The 22,252-nt window shown below is 47.1% G+C and overlaps 1 protein-coding gene across 2 annotated transcripts in view; it reads left to right on the forward strand.

Moving 5' to 3' along the window:
- Positions 1–22,252, forward strand: part of GRIA1 (glutamate ionotropic receptor AMPA type subunit 1) — a 127,446-nt gene that overhangs the window by 1,257 nt on the left and 103,937 nt on the right. For both annotated transcript variants that reach the window (XM_009942612.2, XM_009942613.2), the window contains exon 2: positions 1,230–1,367. In XM_009942612.2, coding sequence (XP_009940914.1) covers positions 1,230–1,367 — 138 coding nt within the window. The remainder of the gene's footprint in view (positions 1–1,229; positions 1,368–22,252) is intronic.

The following is a 22,252-nucleotide window of genomic DNA, read 5'->3' on the forward strand; positions in this document are numbered from 1 at the left end:
GATTAGGCCAGGGGGAGCAGTGGGTTTGGGGAAGGGGGGAGGGAGGGAAGGGAAGGGATATTCATGCACAAATAGCCCCTTCCACAGAATGAGGAGATGCCGACTGTACTAAATATGTGTGAAGTGCCATTGATAGCAGGTCTCTGCACATTTGTTTGTTCTCCAAGCCATCTGCCCTGGAGGGTGAGCATTGGTACTTTCTGCTGCTTTATTTTAATTCCAGCTTGTTGCCAAGTGCTTTGTTTCCCTACCTGTAAAATAACAGTGCTCCCTTTAAATGCCCTTAGATTACAAGAGAGTCTGAATTTAATAGCATCTTTCTGGAGGCTGTGCAGGGATCTCCCACAAGCCAAATTTCCTGCTGGGGGAACAGCAGAAAACTTTTGCTAGGGCCAGGTTATCGCAGCACTCTGTTCCATGTCCACGGGGGAAGAAAGGCTCTGAGCCTGGGTCCAGTGTGGTCCCGGTTCCTATCGTATTTATGTTGTCCTATGGTTCTGGGCTTGTCTGTACTTCTGCTCAGAATGATCCCTTTGAGGGTGAAGCTTTTGATTTCCTGCCCTCTTTCAGTTTGGCCACTGTCGACTGTTCAATGTAGGATTTTTCCATGCTGCAAACTTCCAGTAGCAGCAGGTGTTTGCCCACGGGTCCCACATTGCTCCGGCTCTCGCAGCCCTGTCCCCATGCACCCAGTGCTGTGCCTGTTAGGCCAGACTCAGCCAGTCTGCCCCACAGCCTGGAGTCCTGTAGAGAGGGGGACCTCTGCACCCCTTCTGGAGCAAACCCCTCCTCTTAGTCAGCAGGGATTAAACTGAGCCTAATGACCAGCGAGGGGAGGAGGAAGAAGGACTCTTATTTCTCCTTTTTAAAGGTAACATTGGCAGCACTTCCATTTCTCTTCCTTAAAGTTACGGGGGATGAGGAGGCTGAGCCAAACCCCGCGGCTCATCCCGGCCCCACAGGCTGCCGGGCCTGGGGATGCATCAGGGCTGCTGTATGTGATCCAGGCACATATACATTACATAATGCACAGGCTGGAAGGGGTTTCTGCTCCCAGCCTGTCCGCAGCGGGCACTGACCCCACGGTCTCGCATGCTGTTTCAGAGTGTAAAGACACTCCCTGGGCTGGGGAGCTGTAGCCTCCACTTGAGGAATATTTTGGACTGAAAAGGTTGCTGGTACAGGTGTGCTTAAGACCTTTCTTCTTCTTGTTCTGTTTTTCTTTCCAGGGGGGTTATTTCCTAATCAACAGTCCCAGGAACATGCGGCTTTTAGGTTTGCGTTGTCTCAGCTCACGGAACCCCCTAAGCTCCTTCCCCAGATCGACATTGTGAACATTAGCGACAGCTTTGAGATGACATACACCTGTAAGTAGCAGCGTATGCTGTGCTCTCTCTTACTTTGTTGTGGGTTTTTTTTTTTATCCCGACTGGGGTTTTTTTGTGTCTGAAGTATGAGACATCTTGCTCCAAATGTGCGACTCCTTCAGGGTCCATGTGAGACAACCCCGAACACACAGGCAAAGGATTTCTTTTTTTATTTTCATTTGTGCTGAGACGTAGGGGTGAGGTAGCACTGCAGTTATTCAGCGTGTCTTGCATTTTCTCTTTCATTGCTTCCGAAGTGGTATAAAACCCCCAACAATTAATTTCCTCTTGTTCCTCTAACCTCTGCCCAACTCTTCATGTTGAGACTTCATTCCCATATTTTCTATAGCCGTGATATACAACAAAGACACCCCTTTCCACCCACGGGGTGCACAGAAGTGTCTGTTTAGTGTGAACGACTTCTTCTCCAGCCCCAGTTTAGCCATCTGTCCTTGTAATTTAAGGAAGACCTAGCAGAAAACAGCAGCTTGGTGCAAGTAGAGTCTAGATCCACATGAAGGGTTATGCCTAATAATGACAGAGAGGTAAGAGAGTTCCAGTTTCAAGTACCAGCGAAATCATTAGCTCTAAAAATAAGTATTGAAAACTGAATTCACACTATAGAGTCAATCCTAGGGTGTATCTGTACCCTGCTAAAGCACAGATCGTTAGTTGTGCTGGTTTTGTTGTAAGATATAGTTGGTAAAAGAAAAAACCTGGCTTGCCAGGTAATGCCAAGATTAGCAGAAACAAAGAAGAGCAGGAGGGAACTAGAGGAAAACAAAAACCATAACACAGCCCTGCAGTTGCAACAGGGGCTGTTGCAGCAGTTGCTTCCCTTGGAGTGAGCAGCGCAGTGCTGTGCACGAGGGGCTCGTGCTGCCGGGATGTGATGCACGAAGAATTTCTCGGTTCAACCTGGTGTCAGACACTGATTTCACTCTCTGAGCCTCTGTGTGTGTATGAGGACTGTCAGGAGGGACTAGAGGAACCCTTCCCTTTGTAGAGCCTGTTGGATTGCTGCTGGCTCACATCTGTAGTATCCGTTTGATTCACTGAAACACCCTCTCCGCAGTTTAGTCATGTGGAGAGTGGGGTAGAGGTGGACACAAACTGTTCTCTCTGCTAAGAAATACACTTAAGGGAAAAATGCTTTCCTGCAAAAAGAACACAGGAATGTACAGGAGGAGAATTAATAAGGCTCTCTGAAGAAAAAATAAAAAATGTGATTTTTTTCTGTTGGAAGGTTTGCAAATACAAGATTGCAGGAATTTCCTAGCTAGTATGACATAGGAGAAAGAAGGAAAAATTTGGCCACACTTTCGCTGGAGTGTCTAATGACACATCTAAAGATTTTCTATTTTCTTTAATATCCCCCTATTTGCCAGCTATAAGGTTTCCATCAAGAAAGAGCAACCATTTCAGCACAATCCAATGGCACTTCCTCGGCAGGAAAACTAGACAAATAGGAGAAAAAAAGACAGACCTCTTATCTATCAAGGGAAAGCGTCACCCACCTGGGGTAGAGTTGCTGACTGTGGCTGGGGATGAGCTATTTCAGTCCTGATAGCAGGAAGAAAGCAGAAACTGAAAGAATATCACTGGAATAAATTCTCCATCGGCACATAGCTTTCCCTCCCTCTACGCCTGCCACTAATGGTTTTGTTTACAGCATTAACGTTGATAGCAAGACCACGATACTAGTTCTGCTTCAGAAATCTGTCATTAGTAGCATGGGGGCGGGGGTGGTCTCGCAAAAGCTGAATGGAAGCAAGACAGCCTCCCAAAGGATGTTATATTTGAGCTCTATGTAGGGCACATTGTCCTAGATCAGACCAGCAGAGCACTCTGCACAGTCCAACTTCGCTTGTCCTCATTTTTCTTTTCTTATAATTAAAAACTTCCTAAGTTTTTCCAGACTATGGAAGGAAGCATTTGTTTTGTAAGCACAAATAGAGGTGTTATTCCATGTACCCTAGGGGGGGAAAAAACCCCAACCTAAACAATCCAGACTGTTAGGAGACCTGGTTTTAGTACTCTAAGGCTGAAGTGAAACTTTTGCCAGGAATTATCTCCTTCCTCATCTTCCAGCAAATTCCCTTCCCAGTTGCCAAGACTAGATATCAGCAGAAAGATCTGTTTATTTGCAGAGAATAAAAACCCTGCCCACGCAGTGGTCCTTATCTTCTGAGAAAAGACTGGCCATGCTACCAGTTAAAAGTACCAGTTTTTGTTCCCATGGAGATAGAGAACACAGCGTTTCCTTGTCCTTGGTATTACCTGTTTATCTGATGGTTAAACCGAGGGTGTTTGGAGCCTGTAAACCTGGTTGTGCCCCTATCAGGATCTCCAGCAGGACATATGAGGAAGACTAGTAGGTCTCAGCCCCATGGCAAGTCCTGCCTTGTGCTAGGATCCAGCCACATATGCTAAAGGTAGTCCTTATGGCAAGTGCCTGAAGCAGCCTCATTCAAAATACAGAATATATATTAAGAATCAGTGGTGACGGCAGAAGCAAAAAACCTTGTTGGGCAGCTTGCGGGGCAATGCTGAAGTGGCGGGATGAACTGCAGCAAAATGACAGCACCCTGTCTGAGGAGATCGTATGCCAAATGTATCTCAGCATCAGCTGTGACACTGTCTACTTCTGCCTGACATATATCTGCTTACCAGTCAGGATGAGCAAGCTTTGGTGTGACAGTGGGTGAATTCACAGTAGGCGATGCACCCATTTGTGCACAGGTGACAGTGATAGGCAGCTGTTAATGATGTGCTAGTGATGATCATAAATTGGTAACAATAATACCCATGAAAGTGATAAATCTGTAAAATATCAGGAGGCTGATGTTGTTGCTGGGCTGTCGCTGTGACAGCCCAGCAATAACTTTCGTATTTCTGATGCTTCTAGCTGTGGACTTTTTATCCTTACGCAGTGATTGTGAATACCTCTGTGTGGGGCAGCGTTGATCTATGGGTCACGTGGTCCCTGCACGTAACACATCAGTAGATTATGATTTTAAGCAAACCATAATCATTAAGAAAGCAAAAATAGGTAGTAGATGCAACATGCGGTAACCTCATGTTTCAGGTGTGTGGTTGATGCTAACGTTGTTGCATCACCGAAACATGAGCACATTTCAATAACTGAAATATCTTCCTGAATTCATTCCATCCCACAGAATAGATGGTAATGAACAGGCTCTGTGTTTGCAGCTGGGTGCGTGGTGTGGCTTACTGATATGAAAATACACGCCTGCTCCTTTGAGGGTTCATAACTAAAGGTTAGGAGACTTTATGTTCTTGTGCCGGTTCTTCGAAGGCCAAGACAATTGCTTGGGGGAAGGTGAATTTAGAGTCCTTGCTTCAGCAGAAGTATATAGCAGTGCCAGGTGACTATAAAGGGTAAAGTGATGCTGTGGCATAGCTGAAAGACTTGCCTAGTGATGTAGCAGTCAAAACCCTCCTGATCAGCTTTAAAGATGTGTTTACAGGTTCTGTCTTCAGCCGTGTTTGGAAAAGAGCTTTACGGCCTCAGCACAGTCACTAGCAAACTCTGCCTTGCTGGCTTTTGCCGTGACTGACTGTGCTCAGGGCAGACTTAGCCCGGCAGGGCTGATGCTGCAGGTCAGAGCTGAGAGGTGTGAGAAGAGGGGTGCTCAGTGCCAGAGGCGAGGGTACAGGAGGGCTGAAGCTTAGGCACGAGCTGCAAATCCCTGTTCTTGGGAGGTCCACAGTGGACACGAGCACCATGTCCTCTTGGCAGCAAAGGGATGAGAGATTGCTTACTGGACACAACCAGCGCAGGGAATAGTTTTCTCTTATTCTTTGTCTCGGCCTCCGTTTGTGCACACGTTAAGGTGCATCTCCATCCTGTGCATAGCCGAGCTCCTCGGGGGATATGAGTTGATTCAGCCTCAGCTCCTTTGCTTTATTTAATTTGTGGTGCAGAGACTCCTGCTTTTGGCCTCTGACCGGAGTCTGGAGGTGAGCCCCAGCAGGCTCAGGCAGCTGGTGGTGGTTGCTCTCGCTGCCCGGGGAAGATGCCGGCTCAGTGACCTGGGGGACGTGCCCTGCCGAGCGGTGCTTGCGGAAAGTGAGTCACCAGCTTGGGAGGTCTGTCCCTGCAAAACTCAGGCCACTTTGCAGGGATGACCAGCGACTAAAAAAACCTCAGTCCAGCATTCAGCCCTGTAGTGTTGCTGATGCAGCCATCAGCTTTTGCATGCTTAGGTGTTGGGCTACTGAGAAGGGACGTTCAGGAACTGCACACGTAAAACACAGACATCTGCACAGGACAGCAGCAGGATTTTGCAGCTGTAAGAGAACTTGCAAAGAGGCTGAAAAACAATGAATTATTTATCCCTCTCCTTCCCTGTATGCACAGCTGCAGTTACTGTGGGGTCCTCATACTGAGTACGGGGTGTGGATGCTGCTAGAGTATCAACAGTTGAATCTGTTCTGCATATTAGAAAATGAACATGTAGTTTGGAGTCTGTTCATATTTTATGAAGGCCTTCCAGCACCAATTAGAGAGGGATTTGTAGTGATCGATCACTCTGTGCTTATGTTCTTATCAATAGCAGCAAGCTTAGATCCAGATCAGCTATGAAATGAAGTATTTCTTTTTCTTGGATACTTACGTGTATAGATAGAGTATTTCTGGAGATTGCTTTTTATCTCTCAAATTACCTCTCAGAGACAGGAATGAATAGGCAAATATTTGAATGTTCTCAAACGAGGATCTAAATTTGGCTTAATTAAACAATTATTGCATGTTGATTTTAAAGGAAGCTTCTTTGTTGACAAATATACGATGGTCGCCATTTCTTGGAAAGGTGTTGCTGTAATTATTCTAGCAGCAATCAATTAAAATGCAATCTTTATAATTAAAGTTCCACAGTCTAAATAAACCCAGCCCTGTAATAGTATGCAATTGTTGTGGTGTTTGTAGACTTGTTTTTATGTTTGCAGTGTCAGAAATCTCACGTAAATACTTTGGGATTTTTTTTTGCACTGCAGAGCTCAGGATGCTAGCTATGACTATGTAATGTGAGTTAAGCCAGCAGAAACATAGACTTAATGATCAAATGCAGTCTGATTGATACAACATAGGTACTACAAGGAGATACATCTCCTTAGATTTTGTAATAGGAAAAGATGTGATGCAGGCAGATGAATCACAGAGCATCACTTCACGTTAGATCAAATTGAGGTTAAGGATGCTCAATTTCTGGCAGGGATGGGCTGTAGCTTTCTAGTAAGTGCATGTTTGTTTAGTGAGATGCCAGCACATTACAGAGTCAGGTCCAGCCCTAAGCAGGGTGCTGATGGGTGAAATCCTGCCAAGCAGGAGGGAGCAGGTCCTGGGGGTGACACCAGCCTCCTGCACCCAGTGTCTCAGCAGAGGGTCTGGGGTTGGGTGCTAGGCAGTAGCAGCCGCTGCTGAAGCAGGTGGGAGCTTGTCCCATGTGCTTTCCCCAAGAAGGAAAAGGATTTAAAATATGCGTGACGAGCCAGTTCCTCAGCTGTGGCTGCCAGGACAGGGCGGGTTGTCTGCCTGCCTGCGCAGATCTGGGCACGGAAAGCCTTGGGTGAATGTGGGCCAATATCATCAGCAGGGACATGGATGGGGCTTCACTGTCATTTGGCGAAGGCAGCCTAGTGGAGAGGCTGGCAGCACACGTCAGGAACGGGGTTTCCCCCAGTCTTCTGGGTCCATTTCTCTCCAAAGGGCGTGAGGGCACTTATTCTTTGCATGACTATTTTTATGTATTTAGTTTTTGATCCTGGGCTGTGGGAGCGGTGCCTGGGGAGAAAAGCGGATACGATGCAATTAGGAAAAATCAGAGGAGGAATACAGGGAATTTCATACCTGCAAATCTATCTGCTCATCTGGAAAGGATCCCAAATACTCATTGGTGACAGGCGAAAAAGAGAGCGAAGAAGTAAAATTTGGGCTCTGCACCAGGCAGAGAAGGGATTTGAGCAACAGCAAGCAGCAGAGGCCAGACCTGTCCATTGTGCGACAGCCACAGTTTTCACTCACAGCTTATCCTTTCTTCTCTAAAAATAAAGCTTTTTCATGTGATAGGGATCCTACTAAGCCAGAAACACACAGGCTTTATTTTTTTTGGCATATTAGCAAGGTGAGAGTGGAAATCTTCATGTGGCTGCAAGGAAGGTAGCGAGGGGAAGCATGCTGCTGCTTTCCAAAACTCTAGTGGGAATTTTAGATACATACGTTTACATTTCCCTTAATAGGGTTATGGCCCCAAAGGCAACGGTTCTCTGCCAGTAGAAATGGAAACTGTCCTGGTTAGCTTCAGTAACACGTGGAGCTCAGAGCAAACACAAAATCAACATGCTCCTTAAAGAGGCAATAATTCAGGGAGACTTTAATATTCTGCAGGTACAAATTCTCGGGGGTGCAGTGTTAACACAAGTCTGAATACAAAGATGCATTTATTTCAACTGTGTTCCTTTAAAGAGAGATGGAGTTTTACTCCTTTGCTTTTAGTTGTGTGGGACTGAAACAGGGTAACATTTTCCCCCGTGAAAAGTGCCATCTGGTAGAGCATGGGATGTCCCTCGGGAGGTTACAGAGACTCCCAAGGAAGTCAGGTATTAGGCAAGATGAAGAAGGGCTGAACTGATCCATTAACTATCCACCATCATCCCAGCAAAAAAAATTTCAAAATGATGCCAAATGATTAGAATAACAACAGCGTGCTATCCGACAGAAACTGTTCCCTGCTCACCTGCTGAACTGGTCGCTCGTTAGCCTACACAGTCACGAGTCTCTAGTTGATTTTCTCATGCTGCCCTTCAGCAGCCAGACCCACTTGTTCCCTCTGGGGCATTCTTTAAAAAAAAAAAACCACCACAACACAAAAGAACAGGAAAAACCTCCAGCAAGTTTGATTCTTTTTATTAATGTTTATCAGTTATTTTTCCTATTCTCTGCAAACCACATCCTTGCCATCCCTCATCCAGTGTTGCAGTTTAGCAGCAGACGTGCTTATGCATCGCAGGACTGATCCCCCGAGGAAATGGCAGTGAGAGGCTATGAAGAGGCGAGTAACAGTTACAGATTGCTATATCTTGGCTTCTTCAAGAGGGTCTTTTCATTCTTTGATTTTATTTGTTTTTGACAGAGTGGAGGAGTGCAAAAGAAAACAACTGATGTCTAAGATTGAGATGTAACATACAACTGATGGCAGGATTCTCGTGTCAATATACACTTGTGTCTGCATCTCTCTATACGCTACAGCAGTCTTGGCTTTGATTTAAGAAGTGAGGTTCTGTAACTATGCTAATGGAGATGAAGTGGGAGGAGATGAAAGGTTCGGGACTGGAGGGTCAGAGGAGAGATACAGAAGCTGCTGTAGGTAATCTGGATGCAGTGTGGAAGGATCTCACATGACAGGGAGGGCTACTTCTCACCTCCCTGCCCTCCCAAACACTTTGCTTTGATCTTTGCTAGCGGTAAGCTTCCATGAGCAAAAGACATCAGTGACTACACTGATTCAGATGTCTTTTTTTCTCCTGCTGGCCTGTTGATATCCCCTGAGCACCCTGAGCCTTGTTAACCATCCATCCACGCAGCACCCACACCCCGTTCAGAGCTATCTGTTGGAAGGAGGATGGTGTTGCTATTCTGGCAGGTGAGCAGCAGAAAAAATTACCAGTGGGTGTGGGATGTCATGGGGAGAGCGAAGTCTAACAGAGAGCACACAGGGATGGAGGATGGTGAAGCACTGGATCAGGAGACCCAGCGTGGCAAAGAGGACAGGCAGCAGCTCTCAAGGGGCCATGGACCTGCCGTAGCTGGAATTTTCCCTTGTCTCTCTTTTCAGGCCTTACCTAAGCCTGGGGAGGTTTTGCTTTCTGAGGGCTCTTCCCCCTTCTGCCCAAATATGAGCTGGAGCCTGCTGGTGTCTCCCATCTGGCCAGCACCATAGCTCAGCTCACTTCTGGCCTCCCTCTTCCTCAGTGCAACTACGGCAGGCCAAACCTCGGTGTTTAGAGCAGGGAGTCCCCTGCGTGGGGTGGTTATTGCAAACTGCCAGCGTGTTTAACACAGCCCCGCACCCCTCTTGCTGCTGCTGCAACAGTGCCAACATGCCCACAGTGCTTCCCCTCAGCCAGCCTTGCACAGCAGGACACCTTGCATCCTTATAGCGTGATGAGGATGTGCCATTTGTATACGGCTTATTGCACGATGCACATGAGTAGGTGGCCGTGTGTTGGTCCTGAAATGGGGCTGTCTGGCCAGGGAAAAGGGAGACAGAGAATGCTGAGATGTAGACCACGGTGGGGTGAAGGTTAGCTGGAAAGGAGGCTCCTGTCAGAGCGCACGTGGCAGTGGAGGCTTGGGGGTGACCACCCCGATCGATGTCTAGCAGGGATCCAGGTCAGCAGGGAAACAGGGGCAGGTCCGGGCCGCCAGCACTGTGTCTGCAAAGGGGCAAAGCAGCCAGGGAGCCGCAGCTGAGAAAGAGGCCTGGCCTGCAGGGAGTTCGGGAGAAATGTCTTTGTGCAGAAGGTGATTAATGTCTTTAATGAACTACCAAAGGAAGTAATAGAAAGCCAAACCACATATGGCTGTGGTGGGGGAAGGGGCAGAGGGGATGTTGCTGTTGCAGGCAAGGACAGGGAAGCGAGCCGCAGCGCAGCCCGTGCAGCGATGCCGTTTCCAGTTCACTGTCCCAGAAAAAGAGTTGGGCACAGCAGCTGTCTTTAGTCTGTCCCGAGCAAAAGCAGAGCTGAGTGCATTTCATGGATTTAATCAGAATTAATTCAGTCTTCCAGCCTGTCCTGGTTCTGGTTTTTTTTCCTGTTCAGCTCATTATGGTTGTGCCAGGCAAAACCCACTATCTGCAGCTTCGAGGTGTGGAAATGGTAATCCTGGAGTCCCCGTGCTCCTCTTCTGTGGGGACAGTGAAGCGAGAGGCTTTGGGGAGACCAGAGCCTCTCTGGAGCCTGAGACCTGGATTAGCCTGAGCTGACAGGCATTAAGTCATGACTTGTTTGGGAACCCACAAGAAATGTGTGGATGAACTCAGGCAGATTTCTAACATTGAGTCATCTATACCATAACATCCTCCACCTTAGCAGCTCTGTGTGCCAGACTCAGCAGAGACCTCGGAGGTAGCAGATACCAGCACCTCTCCTGAACCCACAGAGCCCCAAGCGGTTCCGGGGCTTGCAGGAGGTCACCCATTTGCAGTCACCCACAGACTAGAAAACCAGCTCTTCATGTTCCCAGACATGCCCATCTTTATGTGCTAATAATTTAGGGAGGCAGCAAGTTCACTGTGTAGCCCCCAGGTGGAAGGAGAGATGGCTCCTGCATTTCCACCCCTGCTCCCAGAGCAACCACACGCTTTCAGAGATAAGCCCTTCCCCATATCAGCTCTTGTTCTGGAGCGACTAGCGTTAGTTTGGGATACAGGCTTGCTCTGTCAAAGAGGAAACTCTCATTCAAGCATCGTCACAGTTTAGTGAGGCTTAACAGTCATGTTGAAGTGGGGAAACCAATACACACCATCTCAGATAGCAGCTGTGAGTCAAGAGATCATTCCAACAGTTCTCTTCTCTGGTTGGGGAGCTTCAGCCCAGCAAAGCTTCTTCTCAAGTGAAGTCCTTACATGTGTCCTCAGTACAAATGCTGGATGCACTGTCTCCTAACTAAACTTTTCCTTCTGCAAAGTGCCAGGTAAAGCAACAGAATTGTGTGCTTATCAGGTCAGTTCTGTTTTGCCAGATGTCCATGGATGGACAGAGGAAGAGAGGGGAAGAACCGAGTCCCAGCTTGACTCAGGGTGCTCGTGCTGTCACTGCTTACATGCCTTAGCTGCATCCTTAAGCAGCAGGTCCTAAAGCATGAAGAAGGGAATTTGTCCCCTCCGATTTCTCTGGCTAAGGATTAGTTGCCCTCATCGAAGTTACCTCTGTACTCAGTAGAGAGCCCTCCAGTGAGCGATCCTTTTGAACTGTCTTAGACACCCATCTTAGTATGGGAGGAATTTCCCTGCAGAGGTGCCTGCTTATCTCCCTTCTCCCTACGGGAAGCTAAGGTGACAAACTTGGCTTAGATGGCTTACTGTGAGACCTTGAGAGGTAGGCGAGATGAATCCTATCCAAAGTGTCTGCAGTATTCTGTTCTGCTAATTCCTCAATAGTCAGCTGAAGGCGATCCCTCAGCGGTACCAAACATTCTCCCGCTCTCCCTGCAAGCAGCCTGTAAGGGCATTGATAAAAGCAGGCATCACATTGCAAACAGGCAGTTTGCGGTTGTGCTACTCTGATGTATTGCTAGGAAGTGATGAAAACATATGTTCGTGGCATAGAAACTGCTCTTCTCAGGTTCACCTTCTGTGTTTCAGTACATTACCGGAGTGGCTGTTCAAGGGCAGGGGCCTGCCGTCATCCTGAGACATGCTCTCATCCTCTTGGCCTCTTCTGTTTCTCACTTTTCATGGGCTCACTGCTGGCAGTAGTGTTTGCAGTGCTCTAACAAGGATACCCGGCTTTGCTTGTGCTGTCTTTAAGCAGATCTCTTTCTCCCTTTTTCTGTGGATGCGCTCCTAGCTGATATTGCCTTTCCCTAGGAGTAGGCTTCAGGGGATCGATCGTAGAGTCGGGTATCATCAGGGGAGGAATGCCTTCAGATGTCAACTGTAGCTTTTTCAAAACGGCACCCAGGGATTTGGCTGAGCAATCCCTACTAGCTCGAATAGGAAGAGCACAGCTAAGGCCTGAATGGCACTGGAACAAACAATCTTGTGAGCTTTTTAGAAAACAAAACAAATTAAAACAGCAAAAAAAAAAAAAATCAGCTGTTTGGCCTGAACAAAAAAAAGTCCTTTCTAAAGTAGCTTCCTTTACCAGCTGAGCCAAATGAGACCCAAAACGTGCCTGAAAATCCCAGGGAGTATCTGAATCCTACCCTGCTCTTGTCCTGGATTCTGGTTGCCATTTGACAGCAATCTCAGAGGAGTGCAACAGCGATGTGCATTCAGGTTTCCTGTTTCAAGCTCAAGCTTCCTCTGGAGGGAAAGTAGAAGCGTGAATCCAAACTAGCAACTCAAGCAGGGCCAGTCTGAAGGGAATCGAGGTCGAGATGACTGAGGTGCAGCAGCGTCCTCCAGTAGTACTGCAGGAACCTCTTGTTGAAGATCTGCTTGTCTCGGTGTTGTCGAGCTGTGCGGGGTCTGCAGCCCGAGGAGGAGTGAGGTGTGTGGCTGTAGGACTATGGGTGCTCGTGCTATAGGAAGTTTCTTGGCCAGAGCTGCAAGAGGCGTTGTAGATGTCTGGCATGCAAGGGTGAGGTTTGCAGTGTTTTTCCCGGCTATCCTTGCCTGCAGCTAATGCAGTGAATTATTCACGTTCAATAACAGCAAATTTACATTAAAAAAGGCTCCATCAAAAGGAAATCGCACTTGACAATCTCCCTTTAGCCACGGGAGAGCAGCAAGCAGACAGGCGCAGGAGGCTGCCTTCCCGTCCTTTGCTGTCTGCGTGTTCTGTGGTTTTGGCGTTGTGAAAATGCGAAGAAGCTGCGAGTCCTTTGGATCGCAAATGGATCTGGGAGTCTGCTACCTCTGCTAACAGCTCATTTATTATCAGGGAGCAGACAGTTTCCTCTGAGATGGTGCAGTCTATCATTTCTTAAAGATGTGGTGTGAGATTGAAAGAATTTGCTTTATGAGTTGGCACCTGGAGGCCAGCAATGAGTCCATCTTTGGGAAGAAATCTTCCTCACTGGGATTTCGTTTCCTCAGCTTCAGCTAGAGCAGTCCATGAGTACCACTGCACAGGGCAGGCAGGGAGAGGGATGTGCAGCACATACACTCTTTCCTCTGAAAAGTTCAAGAACATCCCTGCTCTGAAAAATTTCTTAAGAGAAACGAGGGCCCTTTACTTCTCTCTCTGTGCCCAAAATACTGGTGAAGAGAGGATTAAGAGGCTGTTACATCCCTGTTGCACAAAACCCATATTTGCAACTCGAGGCAGGTCAAGTCTGCCACACACAATATCCCACCCACAATCCGCACGCACTGCTGCCTGGCCTGGATTTCATGCTGTTTCAGGACAGCACTGCTTCCTCTGACCCATCAGCCTGTTTGCTCCCCCAAAGTGTGGGGCTACACAGTGGAGAGCGAGCTATGGGGCCATGCTGCAGCCCCAGACAGGTCCCTGCACCCAGAGACCTGCAGTCAAAGCAGCTCTGCCGAGGGGTGCTTCCCTGTCATTTTGCGCAAGGGTCCAGGCGGGGGTCCCATGGGGTATCCTGTGCAGATGTTGAGTGGTGTGATGTGGGCACTCAAATCCAACCCTCCTTTGTGATAGAGAGCAGTGAGGTGATGAAAATGGATGTTAATTATGCTCCTTACACCAGTTATGAGCTCACACCAGTGGTTTTGGCTGTGATTATCTCTTGACTGCTTCAAATCCTGGGCTCCAAACGTGCTTCAGGGGAATTTGCTGTCAGAGTCAGCAGGAGAGATGGTAAGATGTGCTGCTGCCTTGGACTGGAGATGGGGTGCCCCCAGGTGACAGAGCACTGTGGCCCTCTGCAGCTAATTTTCTCAGTTTTCATGTTCAGTTGGTTGGTGTGGTTTAACCTTTCTTCCTTTAATTTGCACTCTGGAATTATTCCAAGCAAAGCCAGCATTTGTCTTATTTTGGGGTTTTTTTTAAAGCATATTTTCAGTGCAAGGGGAAAACAGGGCTGCACGTACTTGGTTCTGCACTATCGACTTCCCGAATTGCAGATCAAACCCTTTCTACAGAAGGTTCACTTCATCCAAAGGCACTCGAGGGGATTTTGTAGTCTGTGATCCCGTCACTGCTGTCTTTACCTTTCCTGCAGATTTTGCCCAGTAACACTATGCTCCACCCTGGTTTTTGCTCGTTCTTCCCTGCAGTAGGATTTTCCTTTTGGCTGTTATGTTCCTGTCTGTGCCTGTAACTGCTGCAAGCCCTGTGCTTAAGATGTCATGGCCGTCTCATGGCTGTCATGATTCCTGCTGTTCACCTGTTGCATCTCCCTGTTGTTGTGAGTTTAGTAAGCTCTCACAGCAGTGTTTCACCCTTATACTTGTTTGCCAAATATTTGGGGTCCTGATTGTTGGCTTAGGCCTGTAAGTACCAAAAATCGGACCTTTAAAGGCATTTCAATGTTTACTGATTCCTCTAGGAGCATCAGTATCTAAATGTGATATAGCAGGTTCTAAGTGATGCTAAGCGTCCCTGTGGGTCTGGTTCAAGTGTAGCACAAACAAGATTAATGGATTTTTATTTTATCCATTGTTTTGGATGAAAAAACAAGCCCAAAGCAGGATTATAGCTCTGTTTTTTTTTTCATGGAAGGTGTGTGTTTCTGGTCTGCTATTCTGTGGTGATGCTGCTGTCTGCTGCAGAACAGGCTCTAATGGCAGCTAAAATGCGATACACAGTAGGACAGGATTGCTTCCATGGTCTGCTTTCTTCCTGCTCATGCATGGGTGGGTCAGGGATGTTCACCCCATCTCTGGCTATTTCTGGCTCTGCTGCAGTTGGGTGGATGAGGGGAAAGGACAGTGTTGGGCACTCCCAACCTGGCTGTGCTGTGGTGGAGGGTGCAGAGCCCGCATTGCTGTATTCAGCTCTTCCTCTCTGGCTTGGTTTGGCACGGTACTGTAGGATACCTTGTGTAGGGGCTGATCCCCCTTCCCAGATCCTCATCTCTGTCAGAGATCTTGCTCTGGGATCTTGCCTCGGTCTTGCACTTTGTTTTCTGGTTTGCCAGAAGAATCTCCTGCTAAGGTCAGATGAGTGAGGAGCTCTAATGGCTTCTTTGTGGCATTTCTTTTCTCAAGAAAAGAGGAAAAAAAATGTGCAAGGTGATATACTAAGACATCAATGGTAACAAGAAAAAAATTCTTGAAAAGGTTGTTTTGAGGGGAAAAAAAAAGAAAACAGTTTTAGGCAAGTTGTAGAATCAGGGACAGATGATAAATGGGAGCTGAAGGCTTGTGGCAACTGCATTAGAGGCAGCCACTAAAGTGTTCTTTAAATCAACATTTGTTGCAGTTTGGCCCCATCCACAGAGAGCAGCAGAAGCGTGCAGTGAAATGCCTCCTCTGATCCGACGCCCCATCGCTCTGACCGTGGAGCTGTGCAATTAGTGAAGGCACCAGCACGAAAACGGACAAAGTCTGAGGTCCTGAAAGAGCAGCACGTGAGGCGCTGGGCTATGCAGGCTTTTCTGCAAGGAAAGAAAGACTAATCACTAATCATGTCCTGAAGTTAATGGAGACTTAGACTTCAAATGCCTTTCAGACCTTGGCTGTGTCACTAGCTTGTTTCATTTGTGTGCAAGACTAAATATGAAGGGTGGATTTAGGGGGAAGTTACATCTTAGGGGGTTTTGGGGTACTCTTTCATCCTGGAGGATGTTTTTCACCAGTGAGACTGAATGGGGGTGGAGTGGGAAGGGCTGGCATTGATGAGGTACCACCGGAGCCATGCTGGGAATATCCGGACCACCCTCTGATTCAGCAGCATCCATTTAGCTGGAAAGGGCTGGGTGCTCAGAAGGGGAGATGTGCTTTCTGGGACTGCCAGGGTTCATAAATAAGTGGAGAGAGCACCTGCCTACAGGAGAGGACACGGCTTTGCATTTCTGGCCAGTCCTACACTGGCATCATTTTCTTGCTTACACTCATGTTTACAGTCCTTGTTCTTCCTGATGAATCTAAGCCCCATTCAGGAGGGTCCAAAGTTCCCTGGCAAGCATGGATGGCTGTCTGGCTGATACCTAGATCTCTCCCATGCCTGCTGGCACATGAGCAGAAGGGGATGACGCCTGGGAAGTCGTGGGGGAATCACTCCTCTTCTCCTGGATGCACCAGGCAGCATGTGGGTAAAGGCCGTGTAGGTTCTTGAGTGGGTGAACAGAGACTACCTCTGCATGCAGGAACATTTCCCCCAAGCAGACTTTGCCACTGAGCTGCCTGGCAAAGTGGAAGTGCCAAGGGTCCATGCTGAATGGCCACAGTCCATATTATTCGCCATCTGTTCTCCCATTGCTGTTATGACAGCAGGAAAATGTCCCTCACGTCGGCAGTGTAGGCTCATTCATCTCCACTCCCCAAGTGACAAAAGCATGATTCACCTGCTTGTCTCAATCTTTGTCTTCCTCCCCAAATGTGGTGCTGGGCTTTGGCCTGTAATGGCCAGCCAGCTTGGCTGACGCCCTTCGCACCATGCTGCCTTGCCAGAGATGGGACAAATCTAGTGCTGAGGATGTACGCTGGCATGACTAAGCCACTTCGGAAGAGGAGGGACTGAACCAGCTCTCCTTCTCCCCTGCTGCCTGCCTGCAGGGAAGTGTTTCATCACCTGATGGGAAGAAATTCATGGAGATGCATTTAAAATACTAACCCTTGTACAGAAGAGAACGTCTTCTCTTGATTCCACCTTTGTGTAGCACCAGGCGGCCTCACAGTGGGTGAAGCTTTTCCATTCAGCTCTGCCAATGTGCCCTTAATTTTCCTTTTTGGTCTTCAAGGACTGAAGAAAGATTATCAATAACTCTAAATTGAGTGAAACCTTTCTTCTGTAGACCAACTTGCTTAGGAAAAAAAAGGTTAAAAGGCTGTGGATTCTCTGCTTGTCTGAGCCAAGCCTGAAACTCTGCTAGAATTAGGTCTTCATTAGAAAAAAAGGCTAGGGGACAAGTGGCTTTCTCCCTCTGCATACCTTTCAAACTTCCTCTCCACTCCATGTAATGAAGGCAGTTTGAGGGCACTTTCTCTCCCAAAGCGTTTAACTGGTTGTGACTGAAAAATCACTAGGCCTTTGAGGAGTCTGCCCAGTCTTTGGAAGGCCCATGAACCCATCCTTGACCTAAACAGAGTTAAGGAGATCTCGTCATGCCCACATTTAATCAACCGAAAATCAGTTTCTTTGGGTTTGCTTCTCCCAAGTCAGGACCCTGCATATCCAAAAGACTAGATGCAGCCCAATACGAGTTTCGCAGCAGACCCAAGGCAGATGTGCTGGAGATGTTGCAAATGAGGAGGAATGTATGTTCTGTTTTGTTTTCCCTGCTGTGATTTAGTAGCAGTGATCGTGGCGAGGCCTGGAGTTTTCCAGTCTGAGCTTGGCAGAGAAAAGTCTAACTACTGCAAGAATTATAATTATTGTTAGGCATTTCTGTGGTGCTATCAAAGTATGAAGTGAATTCTGAGAGGGCTGTAAATAAGTGTTTTCTCCCAGGGTGTTTTGAGGTTGGAGCCTGGCACGTGCAGTGGCACTTTCCAGAGTGACTCCCTCGAAGCTGCAATCAACAACAAAAATAACCATGGGGACAGTCAGATGCACTGAAAAGTCAATATACTGATATGATATTCTCATCGTCCCTATATGGGAAAGCAGCCACTTACTGCCTTTAAAACATTTTATTTTCTGTGGATGTTAGAGGTTGCTGTGTAGGGGGGGCATTAGCCTCATTTAAATGCCCAAAATATTTATTGAGGACATGCTTCCTCTATATTCTCTCATGATAGAATGCCCCAAATCCAGTGACACTAATTAGCTACTTAAACTTTTTTTTTTTCCTCCCCCCCCCCTCCGAGCTATGGCGAAATCTCTCTGGATTTAGCAGCACAGCGTAGATTTAACAGAAAGTTTAAATGGGAAAATCATGTGAAAGGAGAAATCATAGGATAAGATTCTGTGCCTGTTAACTGATGGCATTTATAAATTATAGCTGAGAGATGTCGTATCAGTGGAAATGGAAAACAGCTTAGTGGATTATAAAAATACCCTCTATAAACCATTTTAATGCCTAATTTTTTTAAATCTCTTATGGTAGGTGTCATAAAAATGAATTCTAGCAGAAAGGATAAAAATTTTCCCTCAGTAAACGGTATAGCTGGTGATTAGAGGCTGTCAGGGAGAACAAACTCTTGATTAGGTTGAGGTGCTGAAGTCTGGCTGAAGACAGCAGGCTGCCGTTTTTAAAGATGTGAGTTCACTTACAGAGAAGCAGATCCAAACCTGCACAGCAAATATTACCACAGCAAAAAGTCCTCCCAACCCATGGCAAGTTCTCTCAGCCAGGAGGAGAGGCAGGCTGAGGAGCGAGCTGTGGGGCAGGGGCTACAGGGGCTGCGCTGGGGCAGAATGTGAAGGGGAATCGCAGAGGGACAGCAGCCCGGCAGGGAAGAGCCGGGGCTGCTGGAGACTGCAGCTGTGGATGTGAGATAGGACGATGCAAAAAGATGGTTGTGAGATGTCTTGCAAGGAGCCTTGAGGTGGTGATGGATAGAGAGATGTATTCGGTTGTCTACCAGGCTGCGGTGACTCTGGTTCCACCACTTTCTCGAGAACTGGGTATATTTAAAATTAAATTTGCCAGAAAGAGAGCTGCAGCTCTGGACCGCCCTCCAAAACAAGTAATTTAGCTGCCTGGTGGCCAGTGTTTGCTGGTGCACGCTATTTCAGAGAGGTTGCTACTCCAGGTTTCCTCGCTCGCTTTCTGTGGCCCCTGGGCGCCTTCTGTCCCCTCCTGTGAGTCATTTGGGAAAGCACAGCCCATGCTCAATTCTGGGTTAAGATATTTAAGGATGCAATGTTTTGCAGTACATTTCCAAGCTGCCTGCGTAGGAAAGGGTAAATGACCTACCTCTCACTGTCCTTTCACAGTCTAGTTCCCTGGATGCATTCAAAGGCACCTGTTCTCTCGCTACCTTTGAAGGCTTTGTGTCAGTTCTCCCCATAGATCCTTGTACCGTAGGCTTCTTTTGTGTCCTGCCCGTATTATTTTTTCCAGAAGAAGAAATCTGCATGTGGGATAGAAATGGTATTAACTCTCCCAACGTGAGCTCACAGCAGAACTGCATTTGCCGTGTGTCATTGGGGCCATGTCAGGCTATTTCCACAGATTTAGTGTATGGACTCCAGCTGAGCACCTTCTAGCACCAGTGCAGGAAAGGCAATTTACCAAATGAAGTTGCACAATATCGGCTGTCGAGCAGCCTACTTCCGGGCCCTGTTCTCTGCAAGGAACTGCAGAACGACATGAGCTGAAGGGGGATGAGTAACAGCCTTCAGACTGAATGCTTATGGAAAAATCTCATGCAGAATAATCCAAGGGCAAACTGCACCCAAGTTCCAGTTGGGTTAGGAGTGTGTTTTCGGTCACAGAGAGATGAGCTGTTTTGCCTCTAGGCCTTTTCTGTTCTCTTATATAAATCAACCCAGGGCTGACTATAAGAGGAACTGGAGGGAAAAAATGGGATTTATCTGGCCCCTTTCCTTCCTTTCCCGTCACCGTTTTCAAGTCGATGGCACGAGTGTGAGTTTTTTCATCTATCCGACTTGCACCAAAAGTACCTGAAGGGGAAGAGATCTTAAGGATACTTGACTCGTGTGTAGGTTTTAGTGGGGAAAAACAAAAGGAAGAAAAGGTGGGAGAGGTCTTCTGATTACAAACCTTTCTTATTTAAAACTGGGGGGCGTATTATTCAGAGACAGTACTGAAGTAGTCACTTTTACAATTTTATAGTGTTACAGTATTTGGGGTTTTTGCTAGCAACCTGTTTTCTGTAGTCAGGTTATGCTCTGGGAGACAATTTTCATCTTTACAGAGGCTTTCCAACCCAGCTCTCTTGCAGGCATGAGTAGACTATACCCTAAACCTTTACAGACTAGACAGCAATAAGTAGATTATGCAATTTATTAGCACTGTTAAGTCCATCAGGTGTTTATTAAGAATCAGAGCCACTGGTTTTGTTGGGTAGCATCGCTGTGCCTGTGTAATACTGCAGCAGAGCAGCTCAGAGCAGAGGAGAAGCAGCTGCTGATTAGGCTTTCAGAACTCCTTTTGGCTTGCCAACACACAGTAATAGCCCATGGTCTCTTTACTTCCAAACTAGTACACCCAATACCCACTACTGCACACAATCTCTACTTACTGCCACGTTTTTGTCAGTGGAAGTATACACAGTGGGTTGCAAAGCAGTTCTTTGCATATACCCACAGGTGCCTACCAAGCCAAATGAGAATCCCTTTACTACCTACTTATGGGGAAGGGTTCCAATATGATCCTCTGGGCTATCCGTTTTGGAGGACTGGAAAAAGAAAATAAAGTTATATTATCTGGATTTTGTTTTATTTTTTTTCCTACTGGGTGCCTACTGTTTCCACAAGGGGCATGGCACCAGATTTCACCACGTATTCGTGTTGTGCGTTAACACGCAGCGATATTACAAGTGGTTCTCCACTGCAGGGAACAGGCGTATGCAGAGAGTTGATTCATCAGGAGATTTCGGCAACGTGGCAGCATGGGAGCTGAGCTCCGGTTGGATGTAATATTCTTTTACATGGATGAATCTCGCCCTCACTCCTTTGTCATAACCATACACAAGGATTATTGCTGTTATTATTCAAGCTTGTCTTACATATTATAAACCTCTGAAACAAAACCGGGGGAAATTACATAGTGAAAATACATGGCGGGTGGCAGAGAAACTGAGTCCTTTTGGTTTTCGGACATTTCATTTGAACAACTGTCTTAGAAAAGCTCTCCCACAGGACAGCTCCATCATGTGAAATTCCCAGGGGATCTGACAAGTCAAATGAATAGTTCATCTGCTAATTAGGTGGCAGCTGGCTGATTGTATTTCTTGCTGGTAAGAGAAACCTTTTGGGTGGAAAATGGAGAAATCTTACTTAGATGAGGGAGGGGATTTTGCAGGTGTGAGTGCAAATGTCCATCTATCTCTCTCAACCAAACTAGAAAAGAACAAACCACTAATGGCTACTATTGATGAAGATCTTTCAAAGGCATCATCTTACCATGCCCTGTGGGGAGAGCTTGCATTGAGTTCACCCATATGAGCAGGAAAGCTGAAAGGAGAATTAGCAGCAATAGGGATGCTAATATGTACTGAGGTCCCAGCAGATGAGCTACATGCAGAGTATAATCAGTGGAGGGAAAGCCTTGAGGAGTTTGTATAACATCAATCAGTTGTGAGTCCTGGCCTTCATTCCACTTCAGCCCTGGGACAGACATAGATCAGTGCATCTTTAATTTGACCTACAGCTTCACTGCCATCACTGCTACCAACCCTAGAGACACTGTACGTTTGGGTCCCTCTGTACGTTGTCTTTTCTTGCCTGTGCATTATTCTAGCACGGAATTTGGCTGTTTCTGTGATCACTTTCTGTGTTGGACTGGGTTCCTGTGCAGATACCTCTGCTGTCATGACTATGCTTGCACACAGTGAGTCTAGGCACCGGGATGCAGCAGGCTCAAGGGCACATACATGGTTAGCAGTGGAACATTTATTTGTCCCAGAGATGTCCAAGCTCTGTTAATGCTGCAAAATCCTGAGCAGCACCATGTGCTGACATTCAAGTCCTGAGCATCCTTTTGTATACGCTGGTGCAGTTCAGTGTGATCTTGCAATACTGACTCCAAAGGCAGGACAAAAGCAGGTAATCAAAAAGGATAACATTCTCTTTGTTGAGGCTTCCAGGGTAGTGGCCTCCAGTTTGATTTATGCTCTAGGGGTTGTTTTTTTTTTTGAAAGTCCACGGACAGACCTCTGTGTCTCCCGCTTAGAAATGTGCTCTCCAGAAGTGCTTCAGCAGAAATGATGTCTGCTGGAGTCTGCAGACGGCCTGATAAAAAAAAAGGAAAAGCTCTCAAGCATTATCCACATCCTGTTCCTCCCTCTCCCCACACACTCATCACTGTATCTTCTCCCAGCGGAGCAATGCTGAAGCCTCAGATACCGCTTTAAATGTCAGTCATTTAACTACTAGTTATTTTAGCAAATAAGAGTGGGACTGTCTCCCTGGGGTTGAGTGAAAATTGTTAGAGG

This window comes from Opisthocomus hoazin, chromosome 22, assembly GCF_030867145.1.
Source record: "Opisthocomus hoazin isolate bOpiHoa1 chromosome 22, bOpiHoa1.hap1, whole genome shotgun sequence".
Lineage (NCBI taxonomy): Eukaryota > Metazoa > Chordata > Aves > Opisthocomiformes > Opisthocomidae > Opisthocomus > Opisthocomus hoazin.